This window comes from Vombatus ursinus, unplaced genomic scaffold, assembly GCF_900497805.2.
Source record: "Vombatus ursinus unplaced genomic scaffold, bare-nosed wombat genome assembly UNPS02014810.1, whole genome shotgun sequence".
Lineage (NCBI taxonomy): Eukaryota > Metazoa > Chordata > Mammalia > Diprotodontia > Vombatidae > Vombatus > Vombatus ursinus.
The window spans coordinates 17,274,491-17,299,710 of NW_020954588.1; the positions used below are offsets into that span (position 1 = coordinate 17,274,491).

General features: G+C 41.7%; 1 protein-coding gene across 1 annotated transcript in view; it reads left to right on the forward strand.

Annotated features, from left to right (window-relative positions):
• The window catches only part of MCF2L2 (MCF.2 cell line derived transforming sequence-like 2), a 359,025-nt gene that overhangs the window by 163,218 nt on the left and 170,587 nt on the right, over positions 1–25,220 (forward strand). The window contains exon 14 of the mRNA XM_027875876.1: positions 11,536–11,639. Within this exon, the coding sequence (XP_027731677.1) occupies positions 11,536–11,639 (104 nt within the window). The remainder of the gene's footprint in view (positions 1–11,535; positions 11,640–25,220) is intronic.

Sequence of the window (25,220 nt, forward strand, 5' to 3'; positions counted from 1 at the left end):
CTTCACTCTCTTCCTCTTCCTTCTCCTCATCTTCATCCTTCTTTCCCTTCTCCTGCTTCTCCTCCTCCTTTTTCTTCTCTTTATCCTTTTCTTCCTCTTCCTTCTCCTCATCTTCATCATTCTTCTCTTTGGTTCCTCTTTCTTCTCCTCATCTTTGTACTTCTCTTCCTCCTCCTCCTTCCCTTCTTGCCTCAGGCAGTTACTAGCTGCAAGACCCTGGGTAAATCTCTTTCCTGTTTACCTCTAGAGACTCAAATCTTCCCTCACTTGTAAAATGGAAATAATAACAGCAGTTTCATCACAGGCTTGACTTGAGGATTCAATGAGATAATGTTTATAAAGTGTTTTGCAACTTATCTAAATGGTGGCTATTTTTATTATCTCTCCTCGATTTTTTGTCTTCTCCCCTTCCTGTTCCTCCTCCTCTTTCTGTGTGTTTTAAAGGTGTTCTCAAGACATTCAGCCTGGCTTGGAGGTTTCTGGCTCTTGTTTCCTTTTCTCGAAGCTCTCAGAAGGGATGGAAAAATTCAGCCCTCTATTGTAATATTAGTTATTTATCCATGTCGGTCACAATGCCCCCAAGAGAGGTGCAGCAGTTAGATTTCCATAACCTTGAGAATTTAAATAGCCATTTCTCTGAATGGGAAACGGCAACCAGGAAGAAGCCATGAGAAAATAAAATCCCTTTCTTTAAATGCTGTTATTTTGTATAGAAACCTAGTACCTAAAGGAAGGTCAACATGCCATTCAGTCTAAAAATAATTTTGTGAGAGAAATATGTAAACTTAGGAAACAAAATCACCACTAATGAGTAACAAAAAGAGGAGGACTTTCAGAGAGGTAAAAGATACTGTTTTGGTCTCTGACTTGAATGAGAAAAGTAAAACTGAATGAGAAAACATGTTCAACTAGAATTTCATAATAATAGCAAACATTTCTATAGCATTTTAAGGTTTCCAAACACTTTCCTTACGTTCTCTCAAATAGAACCATAGCAACTGTTTTAGATGATTGATAAATGGGGGGGGACAAGAAAAAAAGACACGGGGGGAGAGATAGAGGGGAGAAGGAAGAGGAGGAATAGAAGCAAAAATACAGTCCTTGACCTCAAGGAACTTACATTCTATTAGGGGAAATCTACACATACAAAGGATTCATGGATTGAAAAAGCTTTGTGGGTATTTCTACAAATGGAGGTTTTGGGGAGAGATTCATCAATCAGAGGAAATTGAAGAGGTAGAGGTGTTGCCAGTTTGAGAAGACTGATGGGATGAAGGTAAGGAAGTAGGTAAGGGAGTCTTGAGTGAGGTAGATTTGGAGTAAGGATGACTGCAGTGAAGACTTTCTCAAGTGGAGGTTCCAGGGATGAATTCGCTAATCAGATCATTGTTTTCCACCTTTCCCTACTTTCTTCCCCTTCCTTGCCTCAGTTTTTTGTTTTGTTTTGGTGAAGGCAATCTGGGTTAAGTGACTTGCCCAGGGTCACACAGGTAGTAAATATCTGAAGTCGGATTTGAGCTCAGGTTCTCCTGACTCTAGGGCTGGTGCTTTATCCACTGCACCACCTAGCTGCCCCTCAGTTGGTTTTTTAATGCAACTTCTATTTTATTTTTTCAATTAATGAACATTTTATTTTTTCTCTCATCTTACCCCTAATTAAAAAACAAAGGAGAGACAGCTGGGTCGTGTAGTGGATAGAGTGCCAGCCCAGTCAGGAGGACCTGAGTTCAAATTTGACCTCAGACACTTGACATTTACTAGCTGTGTGACGCCGGGCAAGTCACTTAACTCTGCTTGACCAAAAAAAAAAAAAAGAAAGAAAGAAAAGAAAAAAGAAAAACAAAGGGAAAAAAACCCTTGTGACAAATATAGACAGTCAAGCAAAACAAATTCTTGAATTGTCCATATCCAGAAATGGACATTTCCTTCTGTATCTTTTGTCCATCACCTCTCTCTTTCAGGAGGTAGGTACATGGTTCATCACTGGCCCTCTGGAACTGTAGTTGGTCATCTAATTGATCGTAAGTCTTTCTGAACTATTTGTCTTTACAATGTTGTTGTCATTCCTCTCTCTCTCCCTCCGCGTGTGTGTGTGTGTGTATACACACACACACACACACACATATACATGCACACACATTTTTTTCTCTGAAACCATCCCCATCATCATTTCTTATGAGATCATTACATTTGTATCCTATAAGTCATTCCACCATTCCCCAGTTGATGAGTCAGTGAGTACCCACTTAGTTTCTCGTTGTTTTTCATCTTCTACCTCCATTTGAATCCATTCTTTAGGAATGAAGTGAGACCACAGTGATTAGCCTTCTCCTTCTCATTGCCCTATAACGTGCCTTACCCCAGTACATCTATTACCTCAAGGCCTGCCTCCTCCAGGGAGCTTTCTCTGATGGCGTACAGGACTCCATAAGAACAAACAGCCCATGCGTCAGCACTTGGGTATTCAGGCAGGCTGCTCAGATTGCTGCTTGGTGACCGTGGTGATGCAGGAGACGTGTCAGCTGTTGGCACAGGCATGCACCGGGGCCGGTTACTCCATAGGCTGGGCTCTCCTTTCAAATTCCTTCAGTAATCTTACTGACTTTCCTGTCCCATTCTCAGTTGTGACGGCTTTCATCTCACCATGTCATTGTTTCCTGCTTGTCTTATACGAAATGACCTGAAATATCCTGAGGCCTACGAGACCTCAAAACCAGCTAGCTCACTTGGGACTCCCTTGAATTTGTAGAGTGTGGATGGATAGGCTTAAGGAAAACAATTGGTGCTGCAGCAATGAGCTTTAGAGGCTCCTAAGCCCACCCTCCTCCTGGATGCACAGGGCAGAGGCAGCCCCGAGGCTTTCGGGACAAGCTGGGACTCAGAAAGTACCAACTGGGGCCTCTCTTGCCCCCAGCATTGCTAGCTAATGTACTCAGGTCAGTTGGCATCTCTCTGGCCTTCTACTTTTCTGGTGACAAGGGTGCAGGAGCTGTAAAACCCTTTGATAACTTTGGTGGATCTATAACTGATGTCTGTGCCTGTGAGCATTTTCCATGTTTTGTTTTTCAGTCATTTTTCAGTCATGTTTGCCTTTTTGTGACCCGTTTGGGGCTTTCTTGGCAAAGATACTAGAGTGGTTTGCCATTTCCTTCTCCAGCTCATTTTACAGATGAGGAAACTGAGGCAAATGGGGTTAAGTGACTTGCCCAGGGTCATACAGCTAGGAAGTGTCTGAGGCCCAATTTGTACTCAGGCAGATGGAGTCTTCCTGACTCCAGGTTTGGAGCTCTATCCACTGTGCCACCTAGCTGCCCTTTTTCCATATATACCAAGTATTCAAGCATGGAGTCAACTACTCTCAGCTCAATACTTGATTTGTAATTTAATTAAATTTTAATTGAATTAATTTAATAATGTCCCAAACTCTAGATTAATCTGGGGGCATGCTTATAAATATTTCCTGATTAACACAATGTGAACACATCTCTCAATCAGCTCATCTCAGTGCTTCTGCCCCCGTCATTATATATTGCTTATTTAATAAACTGAAAAAACATCCTTTCAATAATTACTCCTATCTATCTCTCTGTTAAATCCTTTGCTCTCCTAGGACTAAATAAATAATGCAGTTATTGAATATATAGTTTATTAATATTAAAGTCACTAAAAAGATGTAGATATAATACAAAAAAAAATCTGACTATATACCAAGGGGTAGGAATTGGACCTATGATGTTATTGACAGAGGGAACTCCTAGTGAGGAAATTCTCTTTGCCACTATAGATAAGCACCTGCTTTACAACTTAGTATTTTAGACAGTTGCCTGGAGCAGAGGTGTCAAACTCAAATAAAAATGGGGGCCACTAAATCTCCTCTAAGGATCCCTGCAGGCCGCATGTTGACGGGTTTAAAATGTAATATTACCTATATTTTAGTGTATTTTTCATTTATTTTGTTAAGTATTTGCCAACTATATTTTAACCTAATTCAAGCCTCACCCAGGAGGGTTGTGCGCCACGTATAATTAGGGAACATCAGGATAACAGTGTGGCAGCCAGCATTTATGTGGTGCCTCCTATGTGCCAGGCACTGTTCTAAACACTTTACGAATATGATCTCATTTGATCCTCACAACAACCCTGGGAGACAGGTGCTATTATTATCCCCATTTTACAGATGTGAACACTGAGGCAAACAGAGGTTTACGTGACTTGACCAAGGTCACATACCTAGTGTCCCAGGTCACATTTGAACTCAAGTCATCCTGACTCCACTCTATCCATTGCACCAGCTGGCTGCTATGGATGATACTTTAAGGTGAATTTCAACAGGTATGTTTGAATTTATAGCTGGGAACCCTGGGTCTGTAAGGACAAACTTCTTTTTTAGTACTGAAGGCTATTATTGGAATTTAGGGTCCTAAGGTGGTAACTGACAATCTTATGCCCATAAAGTATAAACCATGAATGGTTTTGAGTCACGTGTTTGCTGACTTCTAGAGCTGGGCCCAGATGACGAGGTGGCTCTGCCTTCCCGTGGTTATGTTATCATTATTTATTGTTTTTAGGACCTTTACATTTAGGGTGGGTGTGATGACAATAGTGGTGAGCTGTTTGCTCATTCTGGCAAGACAGCAAGGTGCAATGCCCAAACCAAAGGAGCGGGACTCTGGAGACACCATGCCTGGAAAGTCTAGTCTGATTGTTGCCGCCGTCTGTCTTTGGTGACCTGCCGCCATGTTGTCTCCTCCCTTAGCCTGTGAGCGCCTGCCTTTCTTGAGAGCAGAGACTGTCTTTTATATTTCTTTGCATTCCCAGGGCTTAGCACAGTGTTTGTCACACAGATGGTGATTAATAAATGATTATTGACTGTTTAGTTAATGTAAAGAGAGCACCGAGTTGTTAGATTGTGGAGAGACATAAGCTCACAAGTAAAACTCTCTCTGGACTGAATACTACATTGTGGAAGCAGAATGCTGAGGGGGGCTTGGACAGCGTCCATCTGATCCTCCATATTTTATAGGTGAGGAGATGGAGGCCTAGAGAGGTTAACTTGCCCAAATGCTGGTAATCACAGAGACAGGCCTAGGACCTAGTCATTCTGATTCCCAGTCCTGGGTGGGTTTGTTTTAGGAAAGCTGGATCACACTAGCGCTCAGTCTTTGTTTTAAGTCCTGTTGCTTATTGCTCAAGAGTAGGCAGGAGTGAATTGTTTTCACAGTTCTTAAAACACCTGATTTCAGGTTATATAAGTTAAACAGACTGTAAATAGGTCCCAAGGAGCTCCACCTATAGTGGTTCTCAGCAGTTCCACTTTGGGAGAATGGCCACCAAATATAACTTAGACAAATTGCCAGCTGATTCTAATCAGTTCAGACTCTTGGTCAAAAATGAGATCATAGGGCAGTAGATGACTAAGTGCTGGTGTCATGTTTATGTTGGTGCTGTTGTGATCAGAGGGATTCATTCTAGCACCCCACATAGTGAAGTCTCTCTTAAAATTCAACATCAACTCATTCCACCTAGGTGGAATCCTACTGGATTCCAGGTTTGGCATCCGTTGTCATGGGCCTCATACTTAAATGGTCTGAGGCTGCTTTGATCCAGAGGGAGCTTCTAGGAACCCAGATATAACTTGGTCCTCAGCCCAGATGAGACCACACTTGGAATCCTATGTTCAGTACTGGACATCACATTTTAGGAAGGACCTTGATAAGCAGGAAGGTATCCAGAGAGGGTAATTAGGATGGTGAAGGACCTTGGTGTTTATGAGGATCCATTGAAGAAATTGGGGAGTGTTTAGCCTGAAGAAGAAAGGGCTAGAGGACACATGATAAGCTGTCTTTGAGTTTTTGAGGGACTGTTATGTGGAAGAAGGATTCGGTTTCTTCTGTTTCGTTGCAGAGGGAAGAAATAAGTTCATGACAGTGGAAGATGCTAAGTGGAGAATTCAGGCTTGGTATAGAGAAAAATTAAACAATCAGAGGTATCCTAAAATGTTATGAGCTGCCTCCAAGGTCACAGTGGGCTCCTCCTCATTGGAAATCTTCAAGTCAAGTCAACAGTCACTTATTAAGCACCTTCTGTGTACATATGCATTGAATTAGGTGCTGAGGATACAGAGACAAAAATAAAAGAAACTCACCCCTCATTGAGCTTCTCTCCTATGGGGGATGATATGCACGTGCAAATGAGTGAATACAAGTTAATGCAAAGTTATTTCAAGAAAGAGAATGCTAAGACCTGGAGGGAGCAGGAAAGGTCTCCTGTAGGAGGTGGTACCTAAGCTGAGCTCTGAAGGAAGCTAGGCTTCTGAGAAGTGGAGGAGTAGAGGAAGAGCTTTCCCAGACTGCACTTGGGTACAAAGGCATGGAGGCAGGACTTGGGACATCTGGTGTAAGGGCACTGTGTTATGTTAATAGAGGAGTTTCTTCTTCATGGGTGGGTTTGACTAGATGGCCACTATAGTCCCTTTCATCTCAGAGTATAAACCTTAATGTCCTAGGCAGCTAGTCAGGGCCGTGGATAGGGTGCTAACCCTGGAATCAAGAAGACCTGAGTTCAAATCTGGGCTGAGAAATTTCCTAGCTGTGTGACATTAGGCAAGTCACTTAACTTTTATCTGTCTCAGTTTCCTCAGCTGTAAAAATGGGGGTATAATAGCACCGATCTCCTAGGGTGGTTGTGAAGATCAAATGAAATATTTATGAAGTGCTGGCCTCAGACACTTCCTAACTATGTGACCCTGGGCAAGTCACTTAACTTTTTTAAAATATAATTAATTTATTTTTAGTTTTAAACATTCATTTCCTTAAGATTTTAAAAAATTTTTTATTTATTTATTTTGATTTATCAACAATCACTTCCATAAGCTTTTGAGTTTAAAATTTTTCTCCCACTTCCTCTCCTTCCCCCCACCCTGGCATGCAATCTGATATAGGCTGTACTTATACATTCATGCTAAGCATATTTTCCCATTAGGCATGATGTAAAGAACAATTAGAACTAATGGGAGGAACCATGAGAATAAAGCAATAAAACAAAACAACAGATTAAAAGGAGAGCAAATAGTATGCTTCCATCTGCATTTGGGCTCCATAGTTCTTTCTCTGGATGTGGATAGCATTTTCCATCATGAGACTTTTGGAGATGTGTCAGATCCTTGCATTGCTGAGAAAAGCTAAGTCTATCAAAGTCAGTCATCACACATTGTGACTGTTACTGTGTACAATGTTCTCCTAGTTCTGCTTATTTCACTCAGCATCACTTCATATAAGTCTTTCCAGGTTTTTCTGAAGTCTGCCTGTAGCACAATAGTGTTCTGTTACATTCATATACCACAACCTGTTCAACTGTTCCCCGATTGATGGGCATCCCCTCAATTTCCAATTCTTGGCCACCACAAAAAGAGCTGCTATAAATATTTTGTACATGTGGGTCCTTTTTCCATTTTTATGTTCTATTTGCGATACAGACCTAGTAGTGGTATTGCTAGGTCAAAGACTATGCATAATTTTACAAGCCCTTTGGGCATAGTTCCAAACTGCTCTCCAGAATGGTGGGATCAGTTCACAACTCCACTAATAATGCATCAGTGTTCCAATTTTCTCACATCTTCTCCAACATTTATCATTGTCCTGTTTTGTCATGTTAGCCAATCTGATAGATGTGATGTGGTACCTCAGAGTCATTTTGATTTGCATTTCTCTGATCAATCAAGTCACTTAACTTTTGTCTGTCTCAGTTTCTTCAACTGTAAAAATGGGGATATAATAGCATTGATCTCCCAGGGTTATTATGAGGATCGAATGAGATAATGTTTATAAAGTTCTTAACACCTTACCTGGCACATAGTAGGTACTTAATAAATTATTATTTCCTTCCTTCTAAGTAACTGCCAGTTATTGTTAATAATAAACTAGAGGATTAATTAAATACTTCAAAACTATTCAAAAACTGAGAGAAAAAGGAAAGCTATATTTGTCTCAACAGTGGGAAGGTGTATTCTGAAGAAACTGTTGAACACAAATCCAGTGGGTTTGATTATGTCCAAAGGTAAAAGTAATTTGCTCAACAAAAACAATTATCTCTGAGACAAAAAGAAACCATAGGGGGAAATATTTGTAGCAGTAGATGGAAAGTGCAACTTTAGATTTGATGTCAGGAAATTTACTTAACCATTAGGAATAGGCTAAGTGGAATGGGCTGCCTTGGGAGGCAGTGGGTTCCCCATTCTGAGAAGTTTTTTGTGGGGGGGATAGGCAGTGGGGTTAAATGACTTGCCCAGGGTCACACGGCTAGTAAGTATTATGTGTCTGATGCTGGATTTGAACTCAGGTCCTCCTGAATCCAGGACCAGTTCTCTATCCACTGCGCCACCTAGCTGCCCCCTGAGAAGTTTTTAAGTAGAAGTTAGGTGACTGCTTATGAGGCATGTTGTAATAAGCATTCATCTTGTGTAGGTGCTGAAAGAGATGGCGTCTGAGGTCCCTGCCAATTCTCAGATTCAGGGATTTCAGCTACAGGTCTAAATCTAAAATGTCTAAGGAGAAGTGATGTATATTCATATCAACACATTTACTTGTAACGGAGAAACAGTCAAAGCACCTAATTTTTGAAGGAGGAAATAGATATCGCCAATAATCACGAGAAGCTATTAAAATTCCTTAATAGTGAGAGAAATGCAAATGAACATAGCTTTAAGATACCATCTTATATCCACTAAGCAGGAAAAATGGGAGGGAAGGAGAGAGAGAGAGGGAGAGAATTCATTGTTGGTGGCCTATAGGAAAGAAGGCTCTCCAGTTCATTGTTGGCGGGGGGTGTTAATTATTTTTTTTTAATTAGCAAGGAAAAAAAACCTTTTCTCCCTCCCCTCCAACTGAGAAAGAAAGAAAAAATAAAACCTCTATTACAAACATGCATAGTCAAGCTAAATAAATTTCCTCATTGGCTATGTCCGCCCAAAAAGCCTCATTCTGTACTCTGACTCCTTCATTTCTGTATCAGGAGGAGGGTAGCATGTTTCATTATGAGTCCTCTGGAATCATGGTTGGTGATTACTATACACTATACTATACACTATACACTATACTATACACTAACTGATCAGAGTTCCTAAGTGTTTCAAAATTGTTCACCTGGTTCTGCTCGCTTCACTTGCATCAGTTCATGCAAATCTTCCCAGATTTCTCTGAAACCATCCCCTTCATCATTTCTTACAACATAATAGTATTCCATCACATTTATATATCAACCCATGTTCAGCCATTCCCTAATTGATAGACATCCCTCAGTTTCCACTTCTTTGCCACCTAAAAAAGAACGTATTTTTGGACGTTCGTAGAGTTTGTTTTGCTTAGAACTAATCCCTCCCTTCATCTACCCTCGCTCTATTCCTTCTCCCTTTCCCCTCCTTTCCCCCTGTTGAGTGAAATGTATTTCTGAGCCCAACTGTATGTTTATTCTTCCTTCCTTTGACTAGTTCAGATGAGAGTGAGATTCAAATATCAGTCACTCCTTCCATTCCTTCTTCCTTGTTTGCATAGAATCTACTTGCACCTCCTGATCCTGTGAGATAATCTTCCCTAACTTTCCTCTTCCTTTTCCATTCTTCCTTTAAATTTGTCAAGATATAACAGAACTATTCCCAGACCTTCTGACTAATTAGATTCCTTCTGTGATCCCAGATGATAATAGAATTCACTGGGACACATTATTATCTCCCTCATATTAGACATTTCATCCCTTGTGATTATTCATTTGTGTTTACCTACTTATGTTTCTTTTTATTCCTGTGTTTGCACTTCAAACTTTCTGCATAACTTTGGTCTTCTTATTGGGAATGCTTGGAAGTCTTTGGTTTCATTAAAGATTATTTTTTTTCCTCCTGTAGGATCATAATCAATTTTTCTGGGTAGGTTATTCTTGGTTTTAAACTTATATCTTTTGCGTTCTAAAATATCGTATTGCAAGCTCTCCACGTCCTTATTGTGATGGCTGCTAAATTATGTGTAATCCTTACTCTTTCTCCCTAGCTGTTTACAATATGTTTTTATTAGACCTAGAAGCTCTGGGCTTTCCCTATAATGTTACTGGTTCTGATGTATTTAAAAGTACTCATAAGGTGAGGTCCCAAGATTATGCTGGAATCCTTCCTGGAACTTTATTCTAAAGGTAGAAATAGGGACTTCATCTGTGATTTCATTGATATAAGGAAGTTCCAAATGAAAAATCTTCCTCTACCAGTACAGATTGTCAATTTTTCTCAACTTAGACCTTCCCAGAGCACTGGGAGGGTAAGTCATTTGCCCAAGGTCACCCAATCAGTATGTGGCAGAAGTAAGACTCAACCTTAAGTCCACCTGGTTCTGAAGTCAGCTCTCTCCCAGCCTATGTCTCATTGCCTTTCTATTCTAAAGAGAACATTAGAGAAAGGGACCTATCTGTGAAAAAATATAACAACTGCTTTATTTGTAACAGCTAAAAGCTAGGTTGAAAACCTGGGTGACTGGAAGGATAGTGAGAAAGGATAGCTGTTGACAGAAATGAGGAAACTTAGAAGATGGGAAGGTTTAGGGGAGAAAGACAATGAATTCTGTTTTGGACCTGTTGATTGTGAGATATCTACAGGATGTGAAGTTGGAAATGTCTAATAGGTATTTGGAGCTATGGAAATGGATCTTGGGAGAGAGACTAAGCTGAAATATATCAGTTTGGGAGTCATATATCTATGTAGAGTTAATAATTGAACCTATGGGAACCAATGAGAGTGAGGGAATCCCTACAGAGAAGGACACAGCAGAGGGCTTTGAGATATGACCACTGTTACGTGGTGATATGGATGATGAATCAGCAAAAAAGTCTGAGAATGAACACGTAGAGAGATAAGAGGAGAATCAAGGGAGAGCAGTGTCATGATAACCCAGAGAGGAGGGAGGATCCCTAAGGAGAGGGCAGTCAGCAGGGTCAAATGCTATAGAGAAGTCTAGAGGATGAGGACCGAGAAAAAACCATTTGATTTGGCACTTAAGTCATCATTGGTAATCTTGGAGAGGAGGTTTCAGTTGAGTGGTGAGATCAGAAGCTTAAAGGGCTTAGAAGTGAGTGAAAGTGGAGAAAGTAGAGTTTGCCTAAAACTTCCAAGATGGATAAATTTAGGATAGGTTGAGGGGATGGAAGGGCTTAGAGTTTTTTGTTTGTTTGTTTTTGTTTTTTGCTTTGTTTTGTTTTTAAGAATAAGGGATAATTAGGCTTATCTTTAGGCAGCAGAAAAGAAACCTGGTGATGAGAGAAGCACCGAAGCTTCTTGTATAGGGATGTGATAATGGTTGGACCTGTGTTTTCGGAATACCAGTTTGGCAGCTGTAGATGAATGGACTGGAATAGGGGAGGCTGTATACACAAAGACCGACCAGGAGGATATTTCAGTACTTCATGAAAGCTGATAACGTCTTTAGCCCTCTGATGCCATTCACGCCTATAAATCATACACCAAATGGCCAAATTAATCTAGGTTTTTCTTTGTCTTCCCAGCTCCCAGTAGGAGAATAACTGAAGTTCCCTGTCCTCCCAAGACAGTCAATGAAGCAGAGTTGTTGAAAAAGAAAAGCATCAAGAAACCCAAAGGTGGGATTAAGGTAAGGTCACCTTTTTGTTTCTGAAACACAAACTTTGGTGGGAAGGAAGACGATTACTATCAACACTATCCATCCATCCAAAAGTGGTTACAGAGCACCTTCTAGACAGTTGTCATCATCCTCACCCGTTGCAGGTGCTGTATTCAACCAGTCATATACCTCAAGATGTTTTTGTTTTTTTTTGTTTTTGTTTTTTGTAAAAATAGAAAGGAGATCCAGCCGCAAAATCAAGGCAGTGCAATGGGAAATGATCTGGATGGGGAATCTGTAGACCTCGGTTCTAGTCCCAACTCTGCCACATTGGGTAAATCACTTAATCCCTCTGTAAAATAAAGAGATTGTACTGGACGAGCTCTAAGATCAGTCACTCTGACATTTTATGAAATCACACAGCGGCCGGCCTGTTGTTTCTCTCCGTTTCACAGAAAGATTCAATTATGCATGCTTCCGCTGTGCTATCCTTACTTGTTCTGTTTCCTTTTTGCCTCGTCTGTAATCTGACTCCGTGTTTGATTTAATGGGGCTTCTGCACTCTCACCCGTCCCTTGCTCGGCCTGCTCAGGCTTAAATTATTCATCTCATAACAGTGATAGTAACTCTTCCACTTCTCCCCAGGGGCCCCAAAGCTTCCCAGAACACTTCGACTCCCTTTCCCTTTTCATAAACAAGAGATAATTCTTCACTGTTAGGTGTCAGTTGTGCCGGATCATGAATGTGTCCTGAGGCACATAGCTGAAGGTTGTTGGAGCTGAGAAACACGCAGAAGACATAGTCATCTCACCAAGCAGTGAATGCTTGTTGTATGTTTTAGAACTATGTCACATGGGCAGCATGTAATAGTGGGTAGAGTGCTTGAAGTCAGGGGTCAGCCAATTCAAATTTCACCTCATTAGCTAACTGACCATGGGCAAGTCATTTAGGCTCCCTGAGTTTCTCTCAGTTTCCTCATCTGTAAAATTGAGACAAGAAACCCGGAGTACCTACCCTGTTGTGAGGCTCAAATAGGTCAAGTTCCATAAAGTCTTCTGCAGACTTCAACGTGCCATTGAAAACCAACACTTATTCTAGTAAGGCAGGTAGGTATCTCTGTAAGACATCTATCGCTTCTGCATCAGAAGCAGCTGGTGGACAGAACACGGACTCTGGAGTCAGGAAGACTTGAACTGAAATACAGCTTCACATACTTGCTAGCTGTATGACCCTGGGCAAGTTATTTGTGACCTCATTTGCCTCAGTTTCCTCAACTGTAAAATGGACATAATTGCACCTGCCTGGCAGGATTGTTGCAAGGATCAAATGAGATACTCTTTGCAAAAAGTACTTAGCACAGTACCTGGTACACATTAGACATATAATAAATTTTTGTGGATTGATTATGTAAAAAGCAAGACAACACAGAGTTTTCCAGTGAGGCTGCCACAGTGCAGGTGGATAATAACCAAATAACTAACAGGAGCCCAGGATAACAGAGCACTTTCTCTGTCCCCTGGGTGTTAGCTGGCTTACAATATACATGGACTCCTTCACATAAGAAAGGATTGAAGCAGTGTTCTATAAGTTCAGATATTTATGGCATAATGGAAAGTCCTGGTTCTGCCACTGAAACTGTCTGGGCCTCAGTTTCCCCATTTATAAAATGGTGACAGCAGTACATAGTTGTACTACTTCCTTCACAGAGTTGGTAGAAAAAGCACTTTATAAACTGGGCGGTGCTCCAGAAACGAGAGCTCTTCATTGTCCCTGCTCTCTTCCTATCTGTCAGCTTTGTGAGAGACAGCAGAGTGCCTATGCTCAGGGCATTTGCTGCTGTTGTACACATGGCTGCCCGCTTCACCCTGGGAGCTGCCAAAGGGCCTTGGCCAGAGGGCAAAATGTTCAGGTCTAGAGAGCCTGTGTCTGAAGCGTCTGTCTGTTCTCAGCTCAGGACTAAAGGTCACAGGACCAGCCTCAACCAGAACTGGGGTTGGTGCAGTAGCCTGCGCTGAGGCCAGGGGAACCTGGCTCTGGTCAGCCATGCATGTCAGGAAGAAGCTAGCCATTAACTCCTAAGGGTCTGCTTCCTGGAGCCAAGAGCAGGGAGACCAGGAATGAAACGTTCAGAGTCTCTGTCTCTGTCTCTATTTCTTTGTCTCTTTCAATTTCTGCCTCTGTCTATTCCTGTCTGCCTCTTTCTGTTTCTCTGTGTGTGTGTGTGTGTGTGTGTGTGTGTGTGTGTGTGAGTGAGTGATCTTCTCATCTCTCTCCTCTGTCTCTGTTTCTCTGCCTTTCTCTCTCTGACTCTCTCTGTCCTTCTCTCTGACTTGCTGTTCCTCTGTCTCTCTGTTTCATCTCTCTCCTTTTCTCTGTCTCTGTCTCTATCCCATCTCTCTCTCTTTCTGTCTCTATGCTATTTCTGTCTCCTTTTCTCCGTCTCTGTCTTCTCTTTCTATCTCACCTTCCCTCTTTGTCTCTGTTTCTGTCTCTCTATCTCATCGCAGACTCTCACTCTCTGTCTCTCTCTTTGTCTCCCTGTCTCTCTCTCACTCTCTTGGTCTCTGTCTCTCTGTCTCTTTCTGTCTGTCTCCCCCTCCTTCCCTTCCTTCCCCTCCTCCCTCCTTTCTCTCATCAGTTAAGGGTAGAATACCAGCCCATGGGCTTTGGTGATGCTTCCAACACCTGGCCGTCTGCCCTTGCAGATAGCATTCAACATCTTTGCCCTCTCTCAGGTTTGGATTCAGTCAAAGGGCTGCACTTGAGGAACTAGAGGGCCATGTGGCCTCGAGGCTGCCGGTTCCCCGCCCTGATTTAGCCATTGCCAAAGGCAACTCATATTTTTCATCTAAAATTTAAATATGAACAAATTCCAACTGATTTTCTCTACTTACGTCTTTTTGTGTCTGTGGGGTTTTTAAAAATGATTTAAAAGCATACTTTTTTAGGATTGTAACTTTCAGCACTCAGCATCAAACTATCCTTTTGCTCTCTTGTGCTTCTGGGAGAATGCCCAGATTCCCAGGTCCTCTGTCCCTGAAGGCTTATGCGTTTGTCACCGACTTTCTGTGTGATCTAGGGTAAGTCACTACCTATTTCTGTGCCTTACTTTCCTCATCTGTAAAATCAGAAGGGACACAGTCCATGACTGTGCATCCTGTACAAGAATGCCGCAAGAGACTGACATTTAAGGTCTCGGAGGTCCCCAAAGGAAAGCAGTCCATCCTTCAGTCAATCAACAGGTACAGATGAAGCACTTCCTCTGTGCCAGCCATTGATTCTAGAATTACTGTGGAAGATTGGGAATGACAGTGAATCCTTTTGGAAACTGTTCAGCCACGAATATTGCTATTTTAATTCATTTTGTGGAAAGCAAATGGCCAATACTACAAAGCCCTTCTCTTTCGGACAGGACCTCTGAGGGCCTGATGTCAGGCAGCTCCCAGAAGCATCTCTTTATTACTCATTTCCATTTTACAGATTAGAAAATTAATGGCACAGGAAAAAAAAAGGCTTCACCCTAAATCACCTAGGCAGCTGAGGCATAGACCTGGGCAGGAATCCATGAGCCCAGATCATGAGCCACAGGTTCCCCATCTCTGCAACTATTTTGGACCAAGCCTATCATTTCTAGTTGAATTGTGTTGAATTCCCAGCCAGCCTCTGTTGTCCTCCATTGAACTCCCTCGAGCACATAATTACTATACAGACATGCATCACAGAATAGTTATAGCTAAGCATCATTTCTACATGAAGGAAAATCTGGAAATTGAAACAGTTTTAAGAAATGGAGGAGACCATATAACAAAGCGCCCGCCAGCGACAGGCATAGGAGAGGGAGTTGGGTTAGCTAAATCTTTGGAAGACTTTCCATAGTTCTCAAAAGAAAGTCATAGCTAGAAGATACAGTCCGTTCCAATCACTCCCATTAGAATTCTTTTAACAGGTGGAATGGAAGCAGCAGAAAGTTGTCACTGCATCCACTCCCCATTATTAGTTTCCATTCAAAATGTCCAGCATTATATTGATAATAATAATAATAAGTTCTGCTGTTGTCTCCTTCCAAAACTCCTATCCCAGCAGAAAATCTACCCATGATATAGACATCACAGTAATTTCTCTCACAAGGTAGAAAGAATGCTATCTGTCTGGGAGTATAATTCCCAGAATTCACAATTAGGTTCCAGAACCTGTTCTCCCCCTGCCTTGGAGAAAATCACTCTGAAACTCAGTTACATATGTATTGAATCTTCTAAAATTATTTAAAATATTTTTAATATCTCTTTAAAAGTCCTAGAATGAACAATAACTCATGCAGACCTAGTAGTACCTGAAAGGAACCATGTGGTAAGCAGACAGGCTGCACCACAGGTAGGGCACAAATAGGCCCCATGAACATTTGGGGTGGAGCTGTCTCTAAATTTGTGCATTTCACTTTTCTTTTGAGCTACTGCAATGCTGCTTTGCCCATAGAGCATAGCGCCTTCCTTAATGTGGCCACACCATGCTGGACGGGCCTGTGCCAGTGTCTCTGAAGTCTTTCAGTCGATTCTAATAAAATACAGAGGACTACGAAGGAAATCAATTATGTTGAACACAGTTATCAATTTTTTTAAGCTCACAGACTGCAGGTTAAGAACTGCTGCTCTGATGTACCTCCTACTATTGTTCCCTACCATTCAGAGCAACTGGACAGCTGTTCTTTTGCTACCTGTTAAAGTGAGCTGTTTTGAACCCTGACTTTTTTCTGAAGAGCCCCATTTCACAAGCGCTTTATAACGTTCTACCTCGAAGCTCTCCATCTTCTTACTCACAAGCAGAATGTAAAATTCTTTTTTTTTTTTTAGGCAATCAAGATTAAGTGACTTGCCTAGGGTCGCACAGGTAGTACAAGTCTGAGGCCAGATTTGAACTCAGGTCCTCATGACTCCAGGGCCAGTGTTCTAGAATGTAAGAATCTTGAGAATAAGGACGGTTTCTCTTTTTGTGTTTGTATTCCCAACACTCAGTATGATGTCCTGTGGCATGAATAAGTAATGAATACTTGCTAACTTGAATGTAATTAAATTCTCATACTCAGAGGGGGAGAATCTATCAAGGAGATTGGGAAGGCCCAATATGCTCCCCCTAAGGCCCATGAGTCAGTAACTTTCACCCTTACATTCACCAGTTAATCTGTGTCTGTGGGGACTGCTGTATATATCTATATCTATATCTATATCTATATAGACACACATAACAAAGAAAAGCTTCCAAGAATAGAGTGAAGGAGAGTGAGAGAGCAGAAAGAAAAAGGGAAATAAAAGGATTTGTTAATGGTTTGATGCCAGCTTGGAACGAGGAATCTAGTAAAGTGATATAGGGAAGCTTGGTGGTGAGGTGGATCACTCAGTACGAGGGAGTCGTTTTGGGAACTAATCACTCCAGAGGCTGGAAAGAGTTTCCAAAAGGGTTTAATGTTTGGCAGAGTCATGAGTTGATAAAGGGAAGAGGCTCTTTTGGGGTAGATCCCTAACCTTTCGAAGCTGATATCCAGAAGGATGGTCAATACCCTCCATGTTGGGTATTGGGCCTTGGACCCCTCAACACCCTACATATGTCTGAGCTCCTCTCTCAGAGGGAGGAGACCATTCTGGATGGATCATGGCTTTGACTCAGGTGCTTGCTTGTTATGTTTTTTTATGTTCCTGAGGCCAAAGTCTTAACAAAATGAAACCATCAGAATAAGACTATGTTGTGGTTGGGATTCTTTAAGGGGTTATAGGCGGGACTTGATGACTAACAAATTCCCTTCCAACTCTGGGATTCTGGGATTCAGTGAGAAATGTCTTGGGAACATCATTTCAACCAAGCCCCCTTTCTCACTATCCCAAGAGGGGAAAGCCCTCACACATCATCAAAATACTCTCCAAGTCTTTAATGGTTCTAGTTGGCCACGGTCATGGAATCTTAGCGATGCAAAGCAAGCAGCTTGGTACAGAGGAAAGAGAACTGGTTCAGGGGTCAGAGGACATGGGTTCAAATCCTTCCTTGCTACATCCTGCCTATGTGACATTGGGCAAGTCACTTAGATGTTCCTTAGTTTTCTCATCAGTAAAATGGAGGGGTTGGATTAGATAGCCTCCAAGGGCCCTTCTAGCTCAAAAACTATGATTCTCTGACAAGTGAGGAACGGAAATGAAGCGATTTGCCGAGGCCCACACAGCTAACAAGTAAGGACCAGAAGCTGCGGATTCTGCCCTCAAGTCAGATGTTCTCTCTGCCATAGCAGGATGCTTCTCCAATGACTCATACGAGGACACTCCTTATTCAGCATACAGAATGCTGTGATTCCTTAGCCAAGATGAATTGATTTTTTTGGGGGGGGGAGTGACCTGAATCTGTGACTTCATCTGTATAAGGAATTTCCTCCCATAATGTACACCGGCACTTGCCCTGCAATTTATAGTCTTAAAGTGTGTTACCTGGGACAGTTTGTACTCGGTCATAGAGTATGTGTCAGGGACAAGGTTAGAATCCAGCCCTTCCTGAAGCCAAGGCTAGCCCTCTTGCTATTATGCTGGGCTGCCTTTCAGTTTATAACCCATATATATTCCCCAAAGGGGATAATTGCTTATGATCATTCTATCAGGGCAGCTAGGGATGCAGTTGGTTGGAGTACTGGGCTTGGAACCAGGAAGACTCATTTTTCTGACTTCGAATCTGGCCTCAAACACTAGCTGTGTGACCCTGGGTAGGTCACTTAACTCTGTTTGCCTAAGTTCCTCATCTGTAAAATGAGATGGAGAAGGAAATGGCAAAGCACTCCATTATCTTTTCATCATGGAAAGCCATATGACTGAATGACCATGACGACAGATAATTCTAACACTTGTAAAAAAGTCCATATTCCCTTTCACTCTGCTCCCACTCCCCAACACACACACACACACACACACACACACACACACACACACACCCCCGCACACTATTTCCCCACATCTCCCGTGACACAGGATTTTGAGTCAAAATTTTGAGTCTGGGTTCGAATCTCTGCTCTGTGCTTCACCACTTCTCTGACCTTCAGTTTCCTCTGCTGTAAAACAAGGAGGTTGGAACAGATAAGTTGCCTCTAAGGTTGGTTCAGTCCTAATTCTGAGGCCCTGTGACCCTTAAAAATCTGATATCCAATGCCTCCTGCTGAACTCATGGAAAGCTGTAGTCTCTCCTGGTAACTGGGCATCCAGGGACCATGGGCATAGTTTACTGACCCATTCCAGAAAAGCCCCAGGTGGGAGAGGATTCATTGCCTTGGGCAAAAAGCCATTTCATTCCTTATTTCCTGCTTACTTCCAGGCACCAGCTATAGGCAGAATGACTCCCCAGAGATTTTGAACACTTGCATGACAAAGATGTTGGAGATGAGCCAGTTTAAAATAAGGCCAGGTTTTCTCTTACTATGCAGTTTGTTTGTTTTTTTTCCTCTTCATAAAGGTTAAAGGGCATTCCCAAAATTCTGTTGTTACTACATCTACTGGTATGAGTCATATTCCTGGGCATAAAGCTATTTACCTGTACAAATATTTCGATCACTTCTCTGCCCACTCCAGTTCAATGTACTAAAGTGATTTTCCTAAAACACAGATCTGATCATGCCAACCCCTCTGCCTGAGCCAGTCCCTGTTGCCTCCAGGAGCAAATACAAAATGCTCTGTTTGGACTTCAAAGCCCTTCGTAACCTAGCTTCCTCCCACTTTTCCAGTCGTCTTAAACCTGACTCCCCAACACACACTCTTGAAATCAATGACGCTGGTCTCCTGGCTATTCCATGAACAAGACACACCATCTTTCTCTGACTGTCCCTTATCCCTGTTAAGGCTCTCTCTCCTCCACTCTGACTACTAACCTCCCTGGCTTCATTTAAATCCTAACTAAAATCCCACCTTCCACAGGATGCCTTCCCCAATCCTTAAATCCAGTGCCATCCCTCTCTTAATCATATCCTACCTATCCTGTCTATAGTTTGCTTTGAATATATTTGTTTTCATGTTGTCTCCCGTTAGATTGTAAGCTCCTTGAGGACAAGAACTGTCTTTTGCCTCTTTTTTTTTTTAAATCCCCAGCACTTAGCACAGTGCCTGGCAAGTAGTAGGAGCTTAATAAATGTTTATTGAATTGAAATTGAATTTCAAAACATCAGAGGAACTCTTCACCTTACAGGCACTCTATATAAGGACACCCTTCCCCTCTCCCAAAATAATAAAACCCATTGGATTTTTCTCTTTAGTCCATTTAAAAGTTGGTTTATTACTTTCTTTTCTTTTGATTACTTCATGTCCCAATGTATCCCATGTTCCCTCACCCTTCCTGAAAGCTAAACCTTATGACAAAGAATAAAAAAGGTAGGAAAAAGTTTAGCAAAACCAGCCAATACATCCACTTGAATTGCCATTTGCAGCCTGACTGTTTTGATTGGTGAGAGGCCACAATTTTGTCTACCTTCTCACCCCACCATTTTTTGCCTTGCTCCAGCCCAAGTTCATGCCTCTTGTCTCTCCCCCACTTTCTACCTTCCCCACCCCAACCCCGACTCCACTTTCTGACTGTACATTTTCACTGGCTGTCCCCTAACCCTGGAGTGCTCTCCCTCCTCATCTCCACCTCCTGACTTCCTTCAGGTTCCAGCTCAAATCCTACCTTCTGCAAGAAGCATTTCCTGATCTCCCTTAATGCTAGCACCTTCTCTCTGAAATTATCTCCAATTTACCTGGTCTCTAGTATATATCTTGTTTGCATATAGTTGTCGCATATAGTCTTCCCATTCGCGTGTTCTTGAGGGCAGAGACTGTTTTTGCCTTCTTTTGCTTCCCAGTTAGATATCTGGTATTGATTGATCACTTGCTACATACCAGCAACTGTGCTAAGTGCTGGGAAGACAAAAGAAAAACAGTCCTTACTTTCAAATGAGCTCATAGTCTAATGGGAGAGAACAGGCAAACAGCTGCAGATCAGCAAGCTATATACAGGATTCACTGGAGCTAATCAACAGAAGGAAAGCATTAGTATTAAAGGGGATCGGGAAAGGCTTCTTGTAGAAGGTGGAAGCTGGAACTTCAAGAAAGCCAAGGGATGGAAATGAAGAGGGAGAGAATTCTGGACCCAGGGGATGACCAATGAAAATGTCCAGAGTCAGAAAATGAGTGTCTTGTGCAAGGAACCATAAGGAGGCCAGTTTTCTAACTCCTTAGACCCCACCATATCACTGAACTGTGATTCAGTTAATGCTGGTTTTGATTCTGTGTGCCTTCAGAAATGGAGTGTGTCACAGAGAATAGTTTAAGAAACAACCAACAAAAAACCAACCCATTGTTCCTATTGGTTTTTAGTGCATGTCATTCAATAATTAAACAATAGAATTCCTCAAATAATTAACAAAACAATTTGACTTCTTTGTTCCTGGGTCATTGGTCTTTGTCTAATTTTTCTAGTCCATTCTTTAAAGGATCTTTCTGCTTCAGTCTTTCAAGTCAATCTAAGGGTAAAATGATTTCATCAGAGAAGCAATAGAAATTCAGAAAGAATTAAAAGAAATCATAGCCAGGACTGTCCCAGGGAAAAGGGAGTTTTACCTGATCTTCTTCTTCTTCCTTTTGCCTCTTCTCCCGTACTGCCCTCCAAAATAGCACCAGGATTCTTCCACTGCCAAGGTCAGACTGTGAGAGCCATGCTGTTGTCTTAGGGTCATTCATAAAGGAAAACAGAACAAAATCCACAATATAATGCTGGGGTACTTAAAGACAAGCTTGATGTTTATGGCATTTAAATAGCAGGGGGAAATGTAGAAGCTATCAAGTAATCATGTTCCCTTATTAGGCCACACTGGTCTTATCCTTACTCTGCATTTCTGAGGTCCCCAACTGGAATTAAATGGAGAATTTGGAAAAGACTCATAGGGGAAATAAGGAGGATGACAATGCATATTATTAGCAGAATGTTTGGTCACTGCTACAGATCTCCCTTTGTTCCCCAGGTTTATTGGATAACAAAAAGTTTGTCACATATTTATACAGCATTCCACATTTGAAAAGTGATTTATAAGCAGGTTGTCATAAATTCTTTTCATCTTTTAGAGTGATCAGCATGACTTAGGTCATCTAATCCATCAAATAGGACTAAATGGATGAGGACCTAGCCTATTGTAAAGCTTTTGTAGGGTAGGATAGTCCACAACCTGCCGCCCTATTACACGATAAAACAATCCCAGTTCCTTTAACTTCGCTCTTTAAAAATAAAATAAAAAAACAAAACTTCCTGCTTTTATTAATCAGCAAGCATTTAGTTAAACTCTCTGTTAACCAAAAGATGTTCGACACATATCTGGCCAAGCCAGATAACAGAGTATTTCCTCTATTGGCAGAGCTTTTCACTCATGAAAAATAACTAAAGGCTATATATGGTCCCAAATTTGTGAAGTTTTTTTTAATCTACAATACACAGCTTACCACTTTCCAAAGAATTAGAAGACTAAGGTAATATGCTCAGGATGCAGATTGAGACATGTCTTTTTTGGTCACAACTAAAGAAGGGATTTGTTTTGCTTGACTGTGTATTTGGGGTCCATAAGCTTTTTTCTTTTCTTTCTTTCTTTTTTTTTTCTTTTTTTGGTCTTCAATGGGTACAGGAGGTGGGAGGAAGAGAAAGCAAATATCTGTTGATTGAAAAAAATTTCATTTTAAAAAGAATACAACAATGTAAATTAAACACAGAAACAAGGATGAGACTAATTTAATCTTTCTTTGATGGTTCAGAAGGCAGGAAAAGATCTTGCAGTTCTTCCAGATTAGCATGATGAATATTAATATAGTGACTATTAATGTCACTGTCAATATAAATACTCATCGTATAGTAAATGTGACACCAGGCCTGCAAATAGGGCCTGCTGTTGTTCTGACTTGGTAAATTATCCTCTTTTAGATACTTTGAAAGATGTGTGATTTCATCTGTTACTTCCTTTGAAAATACCTCAGCCCTTCCACTCCCTCAAGAACCAGTTTGCCTGAGTTGCTTTGGCCAAAAAAATTCATCAGCTAGTGGCCAAGCCTGGAATCATGAGCCTTTCTGCACTTGCCTACCTTGGTCCTCAGACAGCAAACACAATAGTCCTTCGCTGGACCCAGCTGGAAACCTTTATAGCTTATAGATGTAGCAGAGCTTAGATTCCATTGGCCTAGAATTTGAAAACCCAAGGACACCCCATATACCACAAGCTGAAATTTCAGAGTTGGCAAAGCTGAGCCTGGGGTGTGAAGAGAAGCAAGACCTGGACTTGATCTTATTTCTCCAACTTATAATTGGTGTAATTGGGTAAATCCTTTAGTCTGTGTAGGTCTCAGTTTCCTTCTGTATGAAATGGAGGTGAACTAGATGATCGAAGGTTTCCATTGGTTCTAAATCTTGTGAACTGTGAGATACTCTTGAATTAGCATTCGACATGTGGTTTCATTAGGACAGAGAAGCCCTTGAGCCAATAAAGGTGGGCAACTTCTCTGCAATTTACGGTCTTCAAGAGGTATCTGGAACACTGAGAGATTATGTGATTTGTCCAGAGGCCACCCAGCCCGTAGTGTCAGAGGCAGGATTTAAACCCATTTCTTCCTGGCCCTAAATTAGCTAGCTTTTTCTCTCCACTACACCAGTCACAGACTCTTGCATAAAAGGTCTTTAATCTCAAATGCAGATCACATAAATCTATGATCCCAGGATCATAGATTTAAAGCTGGAAAGGAGCTTGCTTTCTTTTTTCTTCTTCTTTTTTTATTAGTTTATTTTGATTTATCAACAATCACTTCCATATGCTTTTGAGTTTAAAATTTTTCACCCACTTCCTCCCCACAATCCTCCCCAAGATGGCGTACAATCTGATATAGGCTATACATACACATTCCTATTAAACACATTTTCACATTAGTGATGTTGTAAGTAAGAATTAGAATCAATAGGAGGAACCACCAGTAAGAGGAAACAAAACTCAACAGAAGAGAAAGAAAATAGCAAATAGTGTGCTTTTCATCTGCATTTAAACTCCGTAGTTCTTTCTTTGGATGTGGATAGCATTTTCCATCACGAGGCCTTTGGAGATGTCTTAGATCTTTGTATTGCTGGGAAAGGTTAAGTCCATCAATATTAGTCATCACACAATGTGGCTGTTATTGTGCACAACATTCTCTTGGTTCTGCTCACTTCACTCAGCATCAGACCGTACAAGTCTTTCCAGGTTTTTCTGAAGTCTGCCTGTTCATCATTTCTCATAGCACAATAGTATCCCATTACATTCATATACCACAACTTGCTCAGCCATTCCCCAACTGATGGGCATCCTCTCAATTTCCAATTCTTTGCCACCACAGAAAGAGCTGCTATGAATATTTTTGTACATGTGGGTCCCCTTCCCATTTGTGCGATCTCTTGGGGATATAGCCCTAGAAGTGCTATTGCTGGGTTAAAAGAAGGAACTTGATTTCTTCATCTGAGAAATCAGAGAAGTTAATCCCAGCCACAGAGCTGGGATGAGAATCCAGGTCCCCTGGCTCAAAATCCAGGATCCTTTCTTCTTCATGTCACCTCCCCCACTGGGCCATCTCCAGTTGTCCTGATGGATATCTGGCCATTGGACCCAGATGGCTCCAGAGGAGAAAGTGAGGCTGGTGACTTTGCACATCCCTCCCCCACTTAAGTCCAATTCACTTTCATGCCATAACACCACCTTCCTGATGTCATGGTCCTCTTTGAGAAAGAAGGACAAACAGCAGCAGCACCTCTCCCAACCAGGTATTATTTTTACGTCCCTAGATCGTGGGATCAAATACACACAATAGATCTCTGTGGTGATGAGAGGAAGAGCTGACCTTTAAATAACATTTTGGAGTTCACAAGGGGCTTTTCTTATGTTATGTCTTTGTTGCCTCACAACAACCCTGCAAGCTGGGGGCAATGGGTATTATTATTCCCATTTTTCAGATGAGGAAATTTGCGGCCTAGAGATATTAAGTGACTGTCCAGGGTCTCTGATGTGACTCCAAGTCCAGCACTCTGTTCACTAGGCAAAAATACCTCTTATTAAGGGAATCTTAGAGGTTCTCTTGGGCAGCCCGATCTTGATCACAAGCACTTAGTCCTAGCCAAATTCCTCATAAGGTACCTTGGAGAGTCTCGACAAGATTCAAGAAGAAAAAGGTGGTACCTTTGGTCAGATCTGTTGGCAAGATCCAGATCGAATGTGTTGTGGAAACAGAGCAGAGGAGCACGTAAGCAACAAAAGCCACTTTAGGAAGGGCATGGGGAATTTCTGAAAGGTATATGTAGCCAATGACCAATATGAACTCTGCTCTTTCGGCCCAGTATACTAGAGAATTCCATCTGTTAGTCTGACTGGCAGGCTCCTCTAGTGCAGACACAGCCAAGACAACATGCTGGGGCTCAGAAGGGATTCTCTGGCATGCAGTGGTCACTATTCTTGGTGTCCACCAGGTAGGACTTCAAGCACTTAATGATATCCTGAGACAAGAGGAAGGCACAGGTCATACCCAATATACCCAAAGCCACCATTGAAAGTGAACACATAGCATCCTCTCC